The sequence below is a fragment of the Schistocerca cancellata genome, chromosome 9 (genome assembly GCF_023864275.1).
Source record: "Schistocerca cancellata isolate TAMUIC-IGC-003103 chromosome 9, iqSchCanc2.1, whole genome shotgun sequence".
Taxonomy (NCBI): Eukaryota; Metazoa; Arthropoda; class Insecta; order Orthoptera; family Acrididae; genus Schistocerca; species Schistocerca cancellata.
The window spans coordinates 37,924,918-37,941,549 of NC_064634.1; the positions used below are offsets into that span (position 1 = coordinate 37,924,918).

General features: G+C 38.1%; 1 protein-coding gene across 2 annotated transcripts in view; it reads right to left on the reverse strand.

Moving 5' to 3' along the window:
- Positions 1–16,632, reverse strand: part of LOC126100963 (uncharacterized) — a 69,735-nt gene that overhangs the window by 24,408 nt on the left and 28,695 nt on the right. For both annotated transcript variants that reach the window (XM_049911624.1, XM_049911625.1), the window contains exon 3: positions 4,115–4,273. In XM_049911624.1, coding sequence (XP_049767581.1) covers positions 4,115–4,273 — 159 coding nt within the window. The remainder of the gene's footprint in view (positions 1–4,114; positions 4,274–16,632) is intronic.

Consider the following 16,632-nt stretch of genomic DNA (forward strand, 5'->3'; position numbering starts at 1 on the left):
ATCAGCCCACACATGTCGATTGTGAAAATAATTTACAATTTGATCATGTTGGAATGAAGCCTCATCCGTAAAGAGAACATTTGCACTGAAATGAGGATTGACGCATTGTTGGATGAACCTTTCGCAGAAGTGTACCCATGGAGGCCAATCAGCTGCTGATAGTGCCTGCACACTGTAACGGAACATATTAAAGGCTTTACTTTACCGAAGTATGCGATACCCTCCAAATTAAACCAGTTTAACGAGTATTTATGATTATAGAAAAGTTATTGTGTATGTTAACAATGATTGTATAACATGTCTCCATAAACAGTCAACCCATTCAATTATACTGAATAACTGACCCACACAAAAGTTAATATCACTTGATCACTGATACAGCAAATGTCATCATGTAAAAACACTAATTTCATCTTAAATAATTAATATGAAGTACGAAAATTAGTGGCCAACTTAGATATTTTGGATCTCCTTAAATAAAAATCACCCAGTGAAACCTACTTGTTCACTAGGAGCGTTTTCACTCAGTATTCATGTAATCAATCCTATTTTAGACGAAAACCAATGTAATTCTTAATCATTCATGTTATTTACTTATTTATGCAAATTAGAGAAGTCAGTTGACAAACTTCTAAAAAACGGCCTTTTTGTAACAAAGAATTATTCTGTCAAGTCAACAAATCTGTCTGTCATTTTAATAACATGTTAAATTATGTCACTTGATGCAAATTAATAACTTTTCTGCACAAATTATGATAACAGATGTACATGTGACTTGTAAACTATATCTCTTTTTAGTAGTTCTTTGACAATGTTATAAATACCAGCAGCAAGAAGGGTCGGTGGCGCATTCGGAATGTCACTTTAATAAAGTGTGTTTGTGTGTTAGTGTTTGAGGTGGATAAACAATGCAAAGAACATGTAAAGGAAGTACTACTTTGTGTGTTGTCATGGTCTTTGGTGGACAGTGGAATTAAGATGGCCACCAAAATAATAAATATTTGAAGTTTACATATTTGTTGGTTTCGCTCATTCTTTATCATCAAAAGCACATAACAAACATGGGACCTCATGTTTTTAACCCTAGACAACCAGATTTAGAGCCAGCATCAGCATTGAGACACAGCAGTGATCCAGCAAGCAGCAGTGATTACCACAATGCATTTTAATGGTGCCAACCTAACATCAAGTGCTAACAAGCTCCGTAAATTAGAGTGAAATAGTGTGATTATAGCAATTAGGAATATCTATGACTAGGCGACCATTACAACATGCTGTACATGGTATGGAAACAACTGGTTCTCGCATAGCACTCTCCATACAGTGACGTTGGCAACGTTACCTTGTACAGCAGCAACTTCTCTGACGCTGACATTAGGTTTATCGTCAACTGCATGAAGAATTGCCTCATCCATTGCAGGTGTCCTCATCATTCTAGGTCTTCTCCAGTCATGAGTCATAGGCTGGAATATTCTGTGCTCCCTAAGTCACTGATCAATTGCTTCAAACGTCTTCCTGTCGGGACACCTTCGTTCTGGAAATCTGTCTCTATACAAACATACCGCACCACAGCTATTGCCCTGCACTAATCCATACATCAAATGGGCATCTGCCAACTCTGCATTTGTAAACATTGCACTGACTACAAAACCACATTTGTGATGAACACTAACCTGTTGATGCTATGTACTGGTGTGCTTGATGCTAGTACTGTAGAGCAATGAGTTGCATGTCAACAAAAGCACCGGAGTCAACATTACCTTCCTTCAATTGGGCCAACTGGTGGTGAATCGAGGAAGTACAGTACATACTGACGAAACTAAAATGAGCTCTAACACGGAAATTAAGCATTTCTGGACACATGTCCACAAAACATCTTTTCTTTATTTGTGTGTGAGGAATGTTTCCTGAAAGTTTGGCTGTACCTTTTTGTAACACCCTGTATAAAGCATTGTGATTACCAGTTTTCAATAAGGAAACTTTCCCTGATGCAAAAACTTTGCCTGTTTTTGAAATAAACTGAATTCCACCCCTACTTAAAATTAAAAACCCATCTTTGACATTCTTAGAGGTGTTACAGAGATTTTTATCATTGGGGCATTCATAATTTTTGCATGATTTTTGAAAGGAACAGAGACTTTAAGTTTACTGAATTTCAACTTTACACTTGTCACAAATTAAATATTTTTTTTTTTATTTTTTATTTTTTTTTTTGTAAAAAGCCATTTTCCAATGTTTGCTGGGTGAGGTAGTATGGTAATCAATGAAAACTAAAGTTTTTCATTGGGTTTGATAGTTTTTGGAAATGACAGAATAAGTTTTACATTGTTTCTCAAAAGGAAAATCCTCAGCTTGTAATGTATCTAAATGGTATATCATCTGCTTCATTTACCTGTACCAAGCAAATAAAAGATCATACCACAATAAAACATATGAACACACAAATTAGACAAGGCAGACAATGTGGAGGTAGAATATGTGACTGTGGTATCCGATATGCTGGTTGACTTGGTATCGGTAACTGAAATAAATGACAACCCATTTTGCCACATAACAAGCTGAGAATTATTCTTTAGGGAAACAATTACAAACTTATCATTTATCTCCCAAAGACTATCACAGTCAATGGAAAAATTTTGTTTTCATTGACTACCATAATTTTGCACTCAACAAACTTTGGTAAATTGTTTTTTCCAAATAGATATTTACTTTGTAACAAGCATAAAATTTAAAGTCTGTAAATTTAAGTTCTCAACATTATGAAAAGGATAGTTGACACTCACCATACAGCGAAGTTGCTGAGCAACAGATATGTGCAACAAAAGGACTGTCACACAAGCTTTCAGCCAGCAAGGCCTTTATCAAAAATAGACAACAAAGATGATGTGACTTACCTAATGAAAGCGCTGGCAGATCGATAGAAACACAAACAAACACAAACATACACACAAAATTCAAGCTTTCGCAAGCTTCATCAGGAAAGAGGGAAGGAGAGGGAAAGACGAAAGGATGTGGGTTTTCAGGGAGAGGGTAAGGAGTCATTCCAATCCCGGGAGCGGAAAGACTTACCTTAGGGGGAAAAAAGGACGGGTATACACTCACAAACATACACATATCCATCCACACATATACAGACACAAGCAGACACACATATATATCCATTCGCACATACACAGTCTGCTTGTGTCTGTCCCAGGAGCGGAAAGACTTACCTTCCTGGGATTGGAATGACTCCTTACCCTCTCCCTTAAAACCCACATCCTTTCGTCTTTCCCTCTCCTTCCCTCTTTCCTGATGAAGCAACCGTTGGTTGCAAAAGCTTGAATTTTGTGTGTATGTTTGTGTTTGTTTGTGTGTCTATCAATCTGCCAGTGCTTTTGTTTGGTAAGTCACATCTTCTTTGTTTTTAGATATATTTTTCCCATGTGGAATGTTTCCCTCTATTATATTCATATCATTAATTTGAGAAATAAATATGCAGACATGAAGAATAAAGATTTAGAATGCTAATAATGTTTCTCTTATTTAGAAAGCTTTAAAAGTACTCACAGAAAAAAATTCCAATTCATTACTTTTCAGTACAGCATCATACTTCATGAGCTTTGTTTAGAGCACATAACTATTTTATCTTCCCTCGTTTTTAAAATTTAATTTAAATATTAATCACTCTACCTTGTAATAATAGTAACAATATGCATTTAAGTATGAAGATTGTGTACATTTACACTAGTATTTAAACATGTATCTGTTGGTCAAATTCAGGGGTGTTCTTGTGACAGCAACTGTTAAATAGGCAGTCATCTTCTGCCATTGTCATATGAAAAATCATGTTATAAAGTATTAATAGCAAGGGCAGTTATTAATTTATCTCTTTTGTTTGTTGGCAAAATAGGTTCATGCTGTTTGAAATAATTTTCTCCCATGTCATTTTATTTTAAACTTTTGGTAATATTTCTTTCAAAATATATTACACAAATATAGTTCAGTTCTTACATTGTCAAGAAAAAGTATGTGGTTTTTTCTTAGCATCATTATTTTCCAATTACTTCGCTACCACATATTTTTATCAAAAAATTCATATATATTGTTTAGAAGAGGATTCAGAGTTACATACCGGTGCTTTCCCCATTGGTTGTGTGAGCTCAGCAAAAATAATAAGGATATTGATCATAATGAAGCCAATGATTGTTCCATGCACTATTTCACCTTTGAGCACAGTGTCTGCAATACTTAAATTCTGAGACAACAGTGCTACTGTTGAGACTGCAAGAGCCTGTAACAGAAATTTGTTTGTTTTAACTGATCAAAATCAGATTATGTTAAGCTGCACTTCACCTTATTTTATCAGAATGTCTGTCTAAAACATGAGTTCAAGACAGTTTTTTTTTTTTTTTTGTATAGACATTAAAATGACTGAATATGATTATTATGGTAATAGAAATTTCTAATAGAATGTAAATAATTTAGGGGTGAAGTTCACAATTCACCAAACAGTAAAAGTGTTAAGATGTTGATAGGTACATAAACAATATTAACCTTCTGATTGGCACACCTTCTAGTTGGATGAGGACGGTTGCTCATATCTCGCAGATACCACTTGTTGTTAATAAACTTTATGTCTTTGTAAACATTAAATTTTTATCATAAAAGTAATATTAGGCATTATTCATGGGCTATACAAACAAAAACAAGGTAAAAAATTTATTTAAAAATAAATTTCCAAATCACACATTTTCTTTCCACAGCTTCTCGAGGTACTGATACTTACTTTCTGTATACGAATGTCAAATTTATACAGGATTACGCTTGAAATTTTGGTTTTTCAATATACTAAAGTTATTTAGAAGTTGAAGTACAATCAATGCAAACATTTCTTGAATGATGTAAACAAAATTTACCACCTATATTTCTCACATTTAAAACGGGCTATTATTTAGAAGCTGAAATACAATCATTGCAAACATTTGTTGAATGTTGCAAACAAATAAACTGTCCACATATTAAACATCTGAAACAGATGATTCTCCTTTTCTTACTGACTAAACATGGCCTACATCTTTTCTTCAGAGGCTCCTGAGGTTGATATTCTTCTCCCCTTCCTTGTTGCTGTTGGTGTTCATCTTCTGTGTGAGACAAATTTAAAACTTTTGTATGGAGGTGTCCAGTTACTTTAGTACTTCTCCTTTTTGCACATTCCTGCACAAGTTTGTTTGAAAGATATCTGAGATATTCTCTTCTCTTGAGATTGCTGCTGGTGTTTCCTTTCCAGATTATGAATGAATTTATGGCAGCAACGTTCATCAGCAAAAAAAGGAAAAAAAAACACCTCCAGAGGCCATTTCTTTGTGTTTCTCACAATGTTGAAAGACCCACAAAGTTTGTCGACAGTGTCAATGCCTCTTTTTGTGTGATTATAAAAAGTTATAATTTCTGGTTTCTTGAGATCACCTGTTCCTTCATCGATTTTTCCATTGTTGTGAAGGCTGGATGTCAATAAAATATTCTTGTACTTTTTTGGCACCTTTGAAACAAGTGTTGCCTCTTTGCAAAAATCAAACAGACATGAGTGGGGCTCTCGCTTCCTGTACACTGTGAATTCTGGAGGAATTTGAGGCTTATTTTTACCTAACATGCCTACGTATGAAATTTTTTTATGCCAATTCCTTTACCAAATCATAATCTGTAAACCAATTGTTGGACATGATATTTCCCCCACTGTAGAAAATGGGTGCTGCTAACGTTTCACAAAGTCAGAAGGTTTATTGCTTACACTAAATGGACCCTCTGGTTTAGTTCCAGCATATATTTCCAAATTATATGTATAAAATAGCTGAGAGTTGACTAAAGCATAAATTTTTATTCCATATTTGCGTTTTGTTTTGGCTTATGTTGTATGAAACCATATCTACCTAAAAAAAAGCCTTGACTTTTTAATCAGTTGTGACATTTTCACCAAGTGAATAGCATTTTTGGCAGTTCACAACAAATTCTTCAAAAATAATTCCTATAGGAGCTAAGCAGTCAGTTTTTCTTCATTCTCCTCTTGTTTCTGCATAATCAAAATGAATAGATCACATGAAGAACTGAAATATTTTTATACTCATGATGGTTAGGAAGTCATCCATCCACCATAAGTCATTGAGATTCAGACGATTCACATGGTACAACCCAAGGAGGTAAAGCAGCCCGAATAAGGCTTTCATTTCCACTGTGTCTGTCTGTTGGGCATCCCTTGAACAAGAATAATTATCTTGTATTGTAAGAATAAATTTGTTTGGATTTTCTACAATGCATTCAATCATTGTGTCAGAGATGGGGCATTTCCATGAATCTAGAATATTAGTCACATTTTTTGCAGGTCTGATTACTCTGGGCAGATGAAGTAAAATATTTTGTTAACCTCATCTTTGCCTGTTTCTTGACTTTTTTTGCCATGACAAAACCTCAATTATTTTTTAATTTTTCCTTTGAACAGCTTGAAATGTCGATTTGGTGCTCTCATCTCTGTCGTCTTCTGAGCTGGATTGAGCACTCACTCATTTCTGTATAAGAATCTCCATCTCTTTCCAATACGTGCTTTTCTTCATCAGTGGTATAGTCCTCTATAAAACTGTTGTCCTGATTATCCTCACCATCGATATCATGCAGAATTGCATTTATCACAGCTTCAACATCCAAAGGATTGTTTAACTGAAACATCTCTTCATCCCCCATAGTACCTAAGAAATAAATATGAAACAAAACTGAATAAATAACATGATGCAAGCATTGTAGGTCACACATATTTGACACATATAATTTAGTTTAATTTCATTGTCGATTCGAGAAACATGTAAATTCGTCATGTACACTACTTAAAATTACTAATAAGCATTAAACATTTAACAATAAATGATGGAAAATGAAAAGTTAAAAACTTACATGGAGGGTCGCACGTATTCCTCAGATATGAAACATGTGTTACTAGTTTGCTGTTTGGGGTTGCGGGCAGGGCCAGGACTGAAGTAGGCTGGGGTCAAATTAGGAGGCTAGTGCAAAGGGGGGATTTCCCTCCCTCCCACTTCCCAAGAAACGGTAACAAACATTGTTGCTGCATATCTGACATATACGTGCACCTATCAGAAGGTTAATAGTAAGTACAGATATTTTTCAGCTCATGCAGTTATCTATAATGAAGTACTGTCTGAAAAAGGTTTCACAAATATTCCATCAGAACTTGATAAGGTTTCAAAGTGGTGCAAGGATTCGGAATTTGCATTAAATGTTCAAAAATGTAAAATTCTGCACCCCACAAATCATAGTAGCCTTTGTCTACAATATCTGTGACACAGTAGGAATCAGTCTACAAAAGTGACTACTTAAAAAAAAAACTTGATCCATCCTAGATCATTGCTCAAGTTTGTGAAACCCTATGAGATAGGTTTAACAGCTGATTAGTTTCTTATATTCCAGTCTGTGGTCACAAAAATCATCTTCACACAATGAGAACTCCACATTGGAACATCAACAATGAAAGGAAAAGATAAATTGCTACTTATCATAAAGATGACAGGTCAAGTTGCAGGCAGACACAACTAAATGACGCTTACACATCAGCTTTCGGCCACAGTATTTGTCAGAAAAAGAAACACACATATGCACACACACCCATTCATTCACACAAGCACACCTCACGCACACGACTGCCACCATCTCTAGCATTCTGGTCTAAACTGCTGGAGATAACAACCATATGTGGATGAAGTGTACTTACTTGTGTGAATGAATATGTGAGTGTTTCTTTTCCTGATGAAGGCTGTGGTTGAAAGCTAATGTGTAAGCATCTTTTAGTTCTACCTGTCTGCAGCTTAACATGTCATCTTTGAGGTAAGTAAAAAGCATCCTCAGATTATCAATTCTGGTCAGTGGTAAAGATCTCCATATCTGCAGGAAAAGTGGAAACTAAATACAACTAATGGAGAGTTTACATCCTGTAAGATATAAATTATGTCATAATAAAAAGTATTGTTTTGATACATATATAATACATTAACTTAACAGTGCACTGAAGTATATTTGTTTAAAACATATCCAAATATAATGCCACAGGGACACTGACAAGATATACAAACAAGATTAGCCAGGCATTATGGAACATAAATAAAATTATGGTGAAAACTAGGCCACATTCCCAGCAGAGTTATCATGTGAACTGTTCATAACAAACCGGGGTACAATTGCCACAAAAAAATTTGTTTCTGTCACAAACTTGACAGTTGGCAGTGCTGTATGCATGTTTGACTAATGAAATTTATACACTGCCGAAAAAAAGAAGAAAAATGTCACACTCTTCTAGAGGCTTCCAATTCCCTCAAGATTTATATTTACAACAATACATATGGAGTAGAATCTGGCTGACTCTGGCATTCAGTTTATCATACAGATGACAAATACTGCCCTGGAATATGTTATTCCACATCTTTTTAAATTTTTCACGTAGTTCTGTAAGAGTTGTTGGCTGAGGAGTCACAAGAGACACGTCTTGTCCCATCCCATCATATCCCACACCTGCTTAATAGGAGACAAGTCCTGGGATTGTACTGGTCAGGGAAGTTCTGCACATCTTGCAGAGCACAATGAGTTTAATGGGCAGTATGTTGGTGAGCATTATACTGTTGGAACAACACATCACCATCCTGCTGCAAGAATGGCAAAAGAATAGGTCTAACAACATTCTGCACACAGCAAGCACTGGTCAGTGGCCCCTCTAGAAACACCACAGGTGAACAAGAGTTGTAGCTTATCACACCCCACACCATAAGGCCTAGGATAAGGCCAGTGTGTCTTTGATGAATGCACTCTACAAGACAGTGCTCACCAGGTCTATGTTGTATGAGGAAATGATCATTACTAGTATGCAGGCAAAAATTACTTTTATTACTGAAGACTACGGCAAGCCATTACATCTTCCAAGTGATCCTCTGATGGCACCAGTCAGGCTGTGCATGTTGATGCTGTGGCATGAATGGAAGATGGGCTAGAGATGTGTGTGCCCATATTCTCACTGCTAATAACCAGTTTGTAACAGTTCATGTTAATTGTCATAGCTCACAAGCCATCTCATTTGTGTTGTCATAGCTGTACAATCTGCCACTGCTGCTCTCAGAATAACCCTGTTGGGCATCTGCACTGTGTGGATGTCCAGAACCTTGTCTATAGGTGTGAGAATGTTCATGTGACCACTGGTATCACCATAATTTGAAAAGGGACACAGCATGACCAACTTCTGTGACAATTCTCTAAAAGGACCATCCTGCCACTCAGAAGGCCATAATTTGAACCCTTTAAAACCAGCTAAGCTGGATGGAGGGACACGAGTTTGCATCCGTGGTTTGGTTGCCTGCTTGCTTGCTTGCTTCACATGTCTGCACCACATTGAGCCTTCTGGTTGTGGGCATCCCCCATTAAAGGATAGACACATATGGCACTCTGGTAGCTATGCCACTGCATAATCTGTTCGTGGATGACACTGAAACCATTGTCAGTACATCTCCTGTCCCCCAAGACATATATGCCTTCATTAGATTGAAGTCAGTCTTATCTATCCAGGTTTACTCTTTCTTTTTTTTCTTTTTTGTAGTAGTGTACAAAAATGCAGATAAGTAAAAATGTGTGTTTAACTAGAAAGTATTCTTCTGCACTTAACTGTATTTTTGTATAATTGTATATTGGGTAAATATGTGTTTAACAGCAACACCTGACAATTTCATGACAAACATACACTACTGGCCATCAAAATTGCTACACCTTGAAGATGATGTGCTACAGATGCAAAATTTAACCGATAGGAAGAAGATCTGCTGCGATATGCAAATGATTAGCTATTTAGAGCATTCACACAAGGTTGGTGCCAGTGGCGACACCTACAACGTGCTGACATGAGAAAAGTTTCCAACCAATTTTTCGTACACAAACAGCTGTTGACCTGCGCTTCTGGTGAAATGTTGTTGTAATGCCTCGTGTAAAGAGGAGAAATGCCTACCATCACGTTTCCGACTTTGATAAAGGTCGGATTGTAGCCTATCGCAGTTGCGGTTTATCCTATCGCGACACTGCTGCTCACGTTGGTCAAGATCCAATGTCTGTTAGCAGAATATTGAATCAGTGGCTTGAGGAGTGTAATACAAAACACTGTGCTGGATCCCAATGGCCTAGTATCACTAGCAGTTGAGATGACAGGCATCCTATCTGCATATCTGTAATGGATCGAGCAGCCACCTCTCGATCCATGAGTCAACAGATGGGGACATTTGCAAGATAACAACCATCTGCATGAACAGTTTTATGATGTTTGCAGCAGCATGGATTATCAGCTCGGAGACCATGGCTGCAGTTACCCTTGACAATGCATCACAGGCAGGAGCGGCTGTGATGGTGTACTCAACGGCGAACCTGGGTGCACAAATGGCAAAACGTCATTTTTTCGGATGAATCCAGGTTCTGTTTACAGCATCATGATGGCCGCATCCATGTTTGTTGATATCAGGGTGAACACACATTGGAAGTGTGTATTTGTCATCACCATACTGGCGTATCACCCGGCGTGATGGTATGGCGTGCCATTGGTTACACGTCTCGATCACCTCTTGTTCGCATTGATGGCACTTTGAACAGTGGACGTTACATTTCAGATGTGTTATGACCCGTGGCTCTACCATTCATTCGATCCCTGCGAAACCCTACATTTCAGCAGGACAATGTATGACCGCAAGTTGCAGGTCCTGTACAGGCCTTTCTGGATACAGAAAATGTTCGACTGATGCCCTGGCCAGCACATTCTCCAGATCTCTCACCCACTGAAAAGTCTGGTCAATGGTGGCCGAGCAACTGGCTCGTCACAATACGCCAGTCACTACTCTTAATGAACTGTGGTATAGTATTGAAGCTGCATGGGCAGCTGTACCTGTACAGGCCATTAAGGCTCTGTTTGACTCAATGCCCAGGCATATCAAGGCCATAACTACGACCAGAGGTGGTTGTTCTGGGTACTGATTTCTCAGGATCTATGCACCCACATTGCGTGAAAATGTAATCACATGTCAGTTCTAGTATAATATATTTGTGCAATGAATACCCATTTATCATCTGCATTTCTTCTTGGTGTAGCAATTTTAATGGCCAGTAGTGTATTTTTGTGGCAACAGGATGCAACTTGTTATGAACAGTAGTACCATTCACATGATGACTACTGCCACTGTGGCCTAGTTTGAATCATATTTTTGGTTATGTTCGATGATGTCTAAATGATTTTGTTTGTAGTCTTTGTAATGTCAGTATGGCTTCATTATATTAGGATATGTTTTAAAGAAGTATGGTCCACCACATTTTAGAGCTCAGATATTCTATATAGATTTTCATGTATGTACTTTCCATAATTCTTTTCATCATGTCATAATGTCTTGTTTACAAGGTGTAGACTGTCCATTAGTTGCATTTGCTTCCAGTCTTTCTGAATATACTCATCACTGACTGCAACTTATAGTTTGATGACAATTTCTGTGATCATAGTTTGTAGGTTTGTTTGACCCATGGGAAAGCATCATGGAGATGCAAAAAAAACTGAACTGGCAGACACTTTAAGATGGAAGCAAACTATAGGATAGACTATTTACAAAATCTGAAGAATCAGAGTTAGATGATGAATCTATCAATTTAATAGAAATCCTTTGTACCACTAGGGATTGTGAGGCCTAGATTAGATTCATTAAAGAGTGCACAGAGACATGGTAATTCTTTCTACACTGCATTTGTGAATAGAGTGAGAAGAAGCCCTTACAATGGGTACAACATGAAGTATCCTCCGCGAAATACTTTACAGTGCTTTACAGAGTATGGATTTAGAGGTAGAGGTAGACAGCAGAGGGACTGAGATGTTGACATACACATACAATGAGGTGACAAAAGTCATGGGATAATGATATGCCTGTATACTGATGGTGGTAATATGATGTACACAAGGTATAAAAGGGCAGTGCATTGGCATAGATGTCATCTGTACTTAGGTGATTCATGTGAAAAGGTTTCCAAAGTAATTATAGCCACATGACATCAATTTGCAGGCTCTGGACATGAACTGCTAGTTGGAGATAGACACGTGGGAAATTCCAATTTGGAAATTGTTAGGTGATTCAGTAGGCTACTCTAAGATACACAGTGTCAAGAGTCCACTGAGAATACCAAATTTCTGGCATTACTTCTCACCCTGGACAACACAGGGGCGGCCTTCACTTAATGACTGGGAGCAGTGGTGTTGGTGTGGAATTGTCAGTGTTAACAGACAAGCAACACTGCATGAAACAGCTGAAGAAATCAATGTGGGACATACAGTAAATGTATCCATAAGCCAGTGTGGCAAAATCTGGCATTAATGGGCAATGATAGCAGACAACTGACACAATTGCCTTTGCCAATAGCACAACACCAGATGCAGTGCCTCTCCTGGGTGCATGACCATATCAGTTGAACCCTAGAGACTGGAAAATCATGGTCTGGTCAGATGAGTCCCGATTTCACTTCATAAGAGCTGCTTAAGGGTGCAAGTGTGGCGCAGACCACATAAAGTCATGGATCCAATTTGTCAGCAAGGCATTGTGGAAGCTGGTGGTAGCTCCATAATGGTGTGGGCTGTCTTTACATGGAATGGACTGGATCCTCTGGTCCACGTCAACTGATTGTTGACTGGTAATGGTTATATTAGGATACCTGGAGCCCATTTGTAGCCATTCATGGACTTTGTGTTCCCAAACAATGATGTACCATGTCACTGGGCCACAATTGATCATGATTGGATTGAAGAACGTCCTGGACAGTTTGAGTGAATGATTTGGCCAACCAGATCACCCAATGCAAATCCCATTGAACTTTTGCAGGAGATAATTGAGGTGTTAGTTTGTGTACAAAATCCTGTATCAGCAACACATTTGCAATTTTGGATAGCTGTAGAGGCAGCATGGATCAATATCTCTGCAGGGGACTTCCATGCTATGTCGAGTTGCTGCGCTGTGCCAGGAAAATGGAGGTCCAACATGATATTGGGAGTTATTCCATGACTTTCGTCATCTCAATGTGAAGAAGACTGAAAACTTCGCATACACATTTTCAGTTTTGTTTATGTGCCTCTTGACATCTCAACACTTCTATTATTCCATAAGTAGTCACCTTTACTTCTAAATTATGAACAATATATACATCTATATAGGATGCCCCTAATCTTTAGGGTCAAGCTATGGAGGAAGAACATCAAAAACTGACCTAGTATGAAATAAGAAACTAATGGAGGGAAATGAATAGATAGTCATTTGATTACATAAAAAACTTAAACTTGGTAGCAACAATCTGAGCTAACAGCTATCAGCCTCAGTGCATGCATTACATTGCACAAGCTTTGCTACACTTTCTTAAACATGCCTGTTGTATGTTGTTGAATAAGACAGGCAACTAAAACCCTTTCAACCAGTTCTTCTTCTTTTTTTGAATGGAGTTTCAGATGTCAATGACTTCATGTAACCCCTTGGGAAAGAATTCGTCACGGACATACCACAGATGATTGTGTACTGTTTCTCAAGCTTACACTACCATCACTGATGCAGAAACATAACCAGTTTACTAACACATGCCTAACACACATGATTGAGTTAAGACCTTATAACATGTCAAATATTAATTTCTCATTGTTGGCTCTCTATCTCAAAATAACCAATAGAAGTCCCTTTACTACAGGTTGTTCTGACTATGTGTCAACCCATGGGGAGCTGGGCACCCACAGCACAAGTGGACAGGGTTGGACAAAAACCTGTTGCAGAGGCATTTAGCTTACACGATCACACTGCACTGGCAGAGTGCACAGTGGCAAGGTGGCAAATGGGCTTGCACATGTGCAAATGTTTGCAATATGGCCCCCTGGTAGGTATCCTCTTCTAGCTGTACCTGTCCATGGATGAGGTGATGGGAACCATGGGTTGCCCTTGTAATTAGGGGCAGCACTGGAACAACTTTCTCTACCATACCCATAAGTTTTACCTCAAAGGTTTTCAACAACCCACATAATGGTCCTATCAAAACAATGTGTCTAAATTCCACACTAAAACCACAATCACTGATCTTAACATAAAAATTAATGATTACACAACAGGAAACAACAAGCACAAAAATTTGTTAGTATAATGCTTCATTAAAACATGAACTGGGAAAATCTTTTATAATATACAGGGTGTTTAAAAAATGACCGGTATATTTGAAACGGCAATAAAAACTAAACGAGCAGGGATAGAAATACACCTTTTGTTGCAATATGCTTGGGACAACAGTACATTTTCAGGCGGACAAACTTTCGAAATGACAGTAGTTACAATTTTCAACAACAGATGGCGCTGCAAGTGATGTGAAAGATATAGAAGACAATGCAGTCTGTGGGTGCGCCATTCTGTACGTCATCTTTCTGCTGTAAGCGTGTGCTGTTCACAACGTGCAAGTGTACTGTGGACAACATGGTTTATTCCTTAGAACAGAGGATTTTTCTGGTGTTGGAATTCCACCGCCTAGAACACAGTGTTGTTGCAACAAGACGAAGTTTTCAACGGAGGTTTAATGTAACCAAAGGACCAAAAAGTGATACAATAAAGGATCTGTTTGAAAAATTTCAACGGACAGGGAACGTGACTGATGAACGTGCTGGAAAGGTAGGGCGACCGCATACGGCAACCACAGAGGGCAACGCGCAGCTAGTGCAGCAGGTGATCCAACAGCGGCCTCAGGTTTCCGTTCGCCGTATTGCAGCTGCGGTCCAAATGACGCCAACGTCCACATATCGTCTCATGCGCCAGAGTTTACACCTCTATCCATACAAAATTCAAACGCGGCAACCCCTCAGCGCCGCTACCATTGCTGCACGAGAGACATTCGCTAACGATATAGTGCACAGGATTGATGACGGCGATATGCATGTGGGCAGCATTTGGTTTACTGACGAAGCTTATTTTTACCTAGACGGCTTCGTCAATAAACAGAACTGGTGCATATGGGGAACCGAAAAGCCCCATGTTGCAGTCCCATCTTCCCTGCATCCTCAAAAAGTACTGGTCTGGGCCACCATTTCTTCCAAAGGAATCATTGGCCCATTTTTCAGATCCAAAACGATTACTGCATCACGCTATCTGGACATTCTTCGTGAATTTGTGGCGGTACAAACTGCCTTAGACGACACTGCGAACACCTCGTGGTTTATGCAAGATGGTGCCCGGCCACATCGCACGGCCGACGTCTTTAATTTCCTGAATGAATATTTCGATGATCGTGTGATTGCTTTGGGCTATCCGAAACATACAGGAGGCGGCGTGGATTGGCCTCCCTATTCGCCAGACATGAACCCCTGTGACTTCTTTCTGTGGGGACACTTGAAAGACCAGCTGTACCGCCAGAATCCAGAAACAATTGAACAGCTGAAGCAGTACATCTCATCTGCATGTGAAGCCATTCCGCCAGACATGTTGTCAAAGGTTTCGGGTAATTTCATTCAGAGACTATGCCATATTATTGCTACGCATTGTGGATATGTGGAAAATATCGTACTATAGAGTTTCCCAGACCGCAGCGCCATCTGTTGTTGACAATTGTAACTACTGTAATTTCGAAAGTTTGTCTGCCTGAAAATGTACTGTTGTCCCAAGCATATTGCAACAAACAGTGTATTTCTATCGCTGCTCGTTTAGTTTTTATTACCGTTTCAAATATACCAGTCATTTTTGAAACACCCTGTATATATCTTTATATGATTTACATATTAAATGTGGGTTATTATTACCTAGTGAAGACACAATACCAAGCAAATTCTGAACTTTGTAGTGTGATACATTATAGTATGTGTTTCACAATAGTTCTGCAAATTGAAATTTTTTGCCATGTTTTCTATTATATACATAACTATAATTGTGATGTTATTATGACTTAATCCACACAATGCCTTCTGTGTAGGGTTTCAATATATTTTGCTGCTTTTTGTATGCTGAGTGATACTGTAGTTAAAATTTTTAACTCCTTAAATAGTCACCCACAACATGATTATGGTTGCAGATAATTTCCTGGAGCATTCATTCTAACCAGTGCACTGTCTGTCCAATCCTCATAAATTCTTGTTATAATTCCACAGTTGTTTTGTGTGTGTGTGTGTTTGTATATATAAATGTATTTGAGATACTGAGCTGTCAAATAACTATAGACACAGCTGCAATAATCAGAGGAGGAAAAAACTGATAATTTTGTATGCACACAGGATAAAAATCATAATACACAAGAACATTTACTTTAAAATGTAAAAGATCTGTTAAATATAAAAGTTGCACTTATGTATGAGAAACTTATGAAATTTATAAATAAAAACAGCATCCTATGTAATGAACACCATGCATTCAGAAATAAGAGGTCAACGACAACTGCTGTCTATGAGTGCATCAATTCCATCCTAAATCTGATGGACAAAAAACAGGAAACAATAGGAGTCTTTATTGACTTGTCAAAAGCTTTTGACATGGTGGACCATAAAATTCAGCTATCAAAGCTGGAAAGATATGGTATTTGTGGTCTGTCCAACAAGTGGAT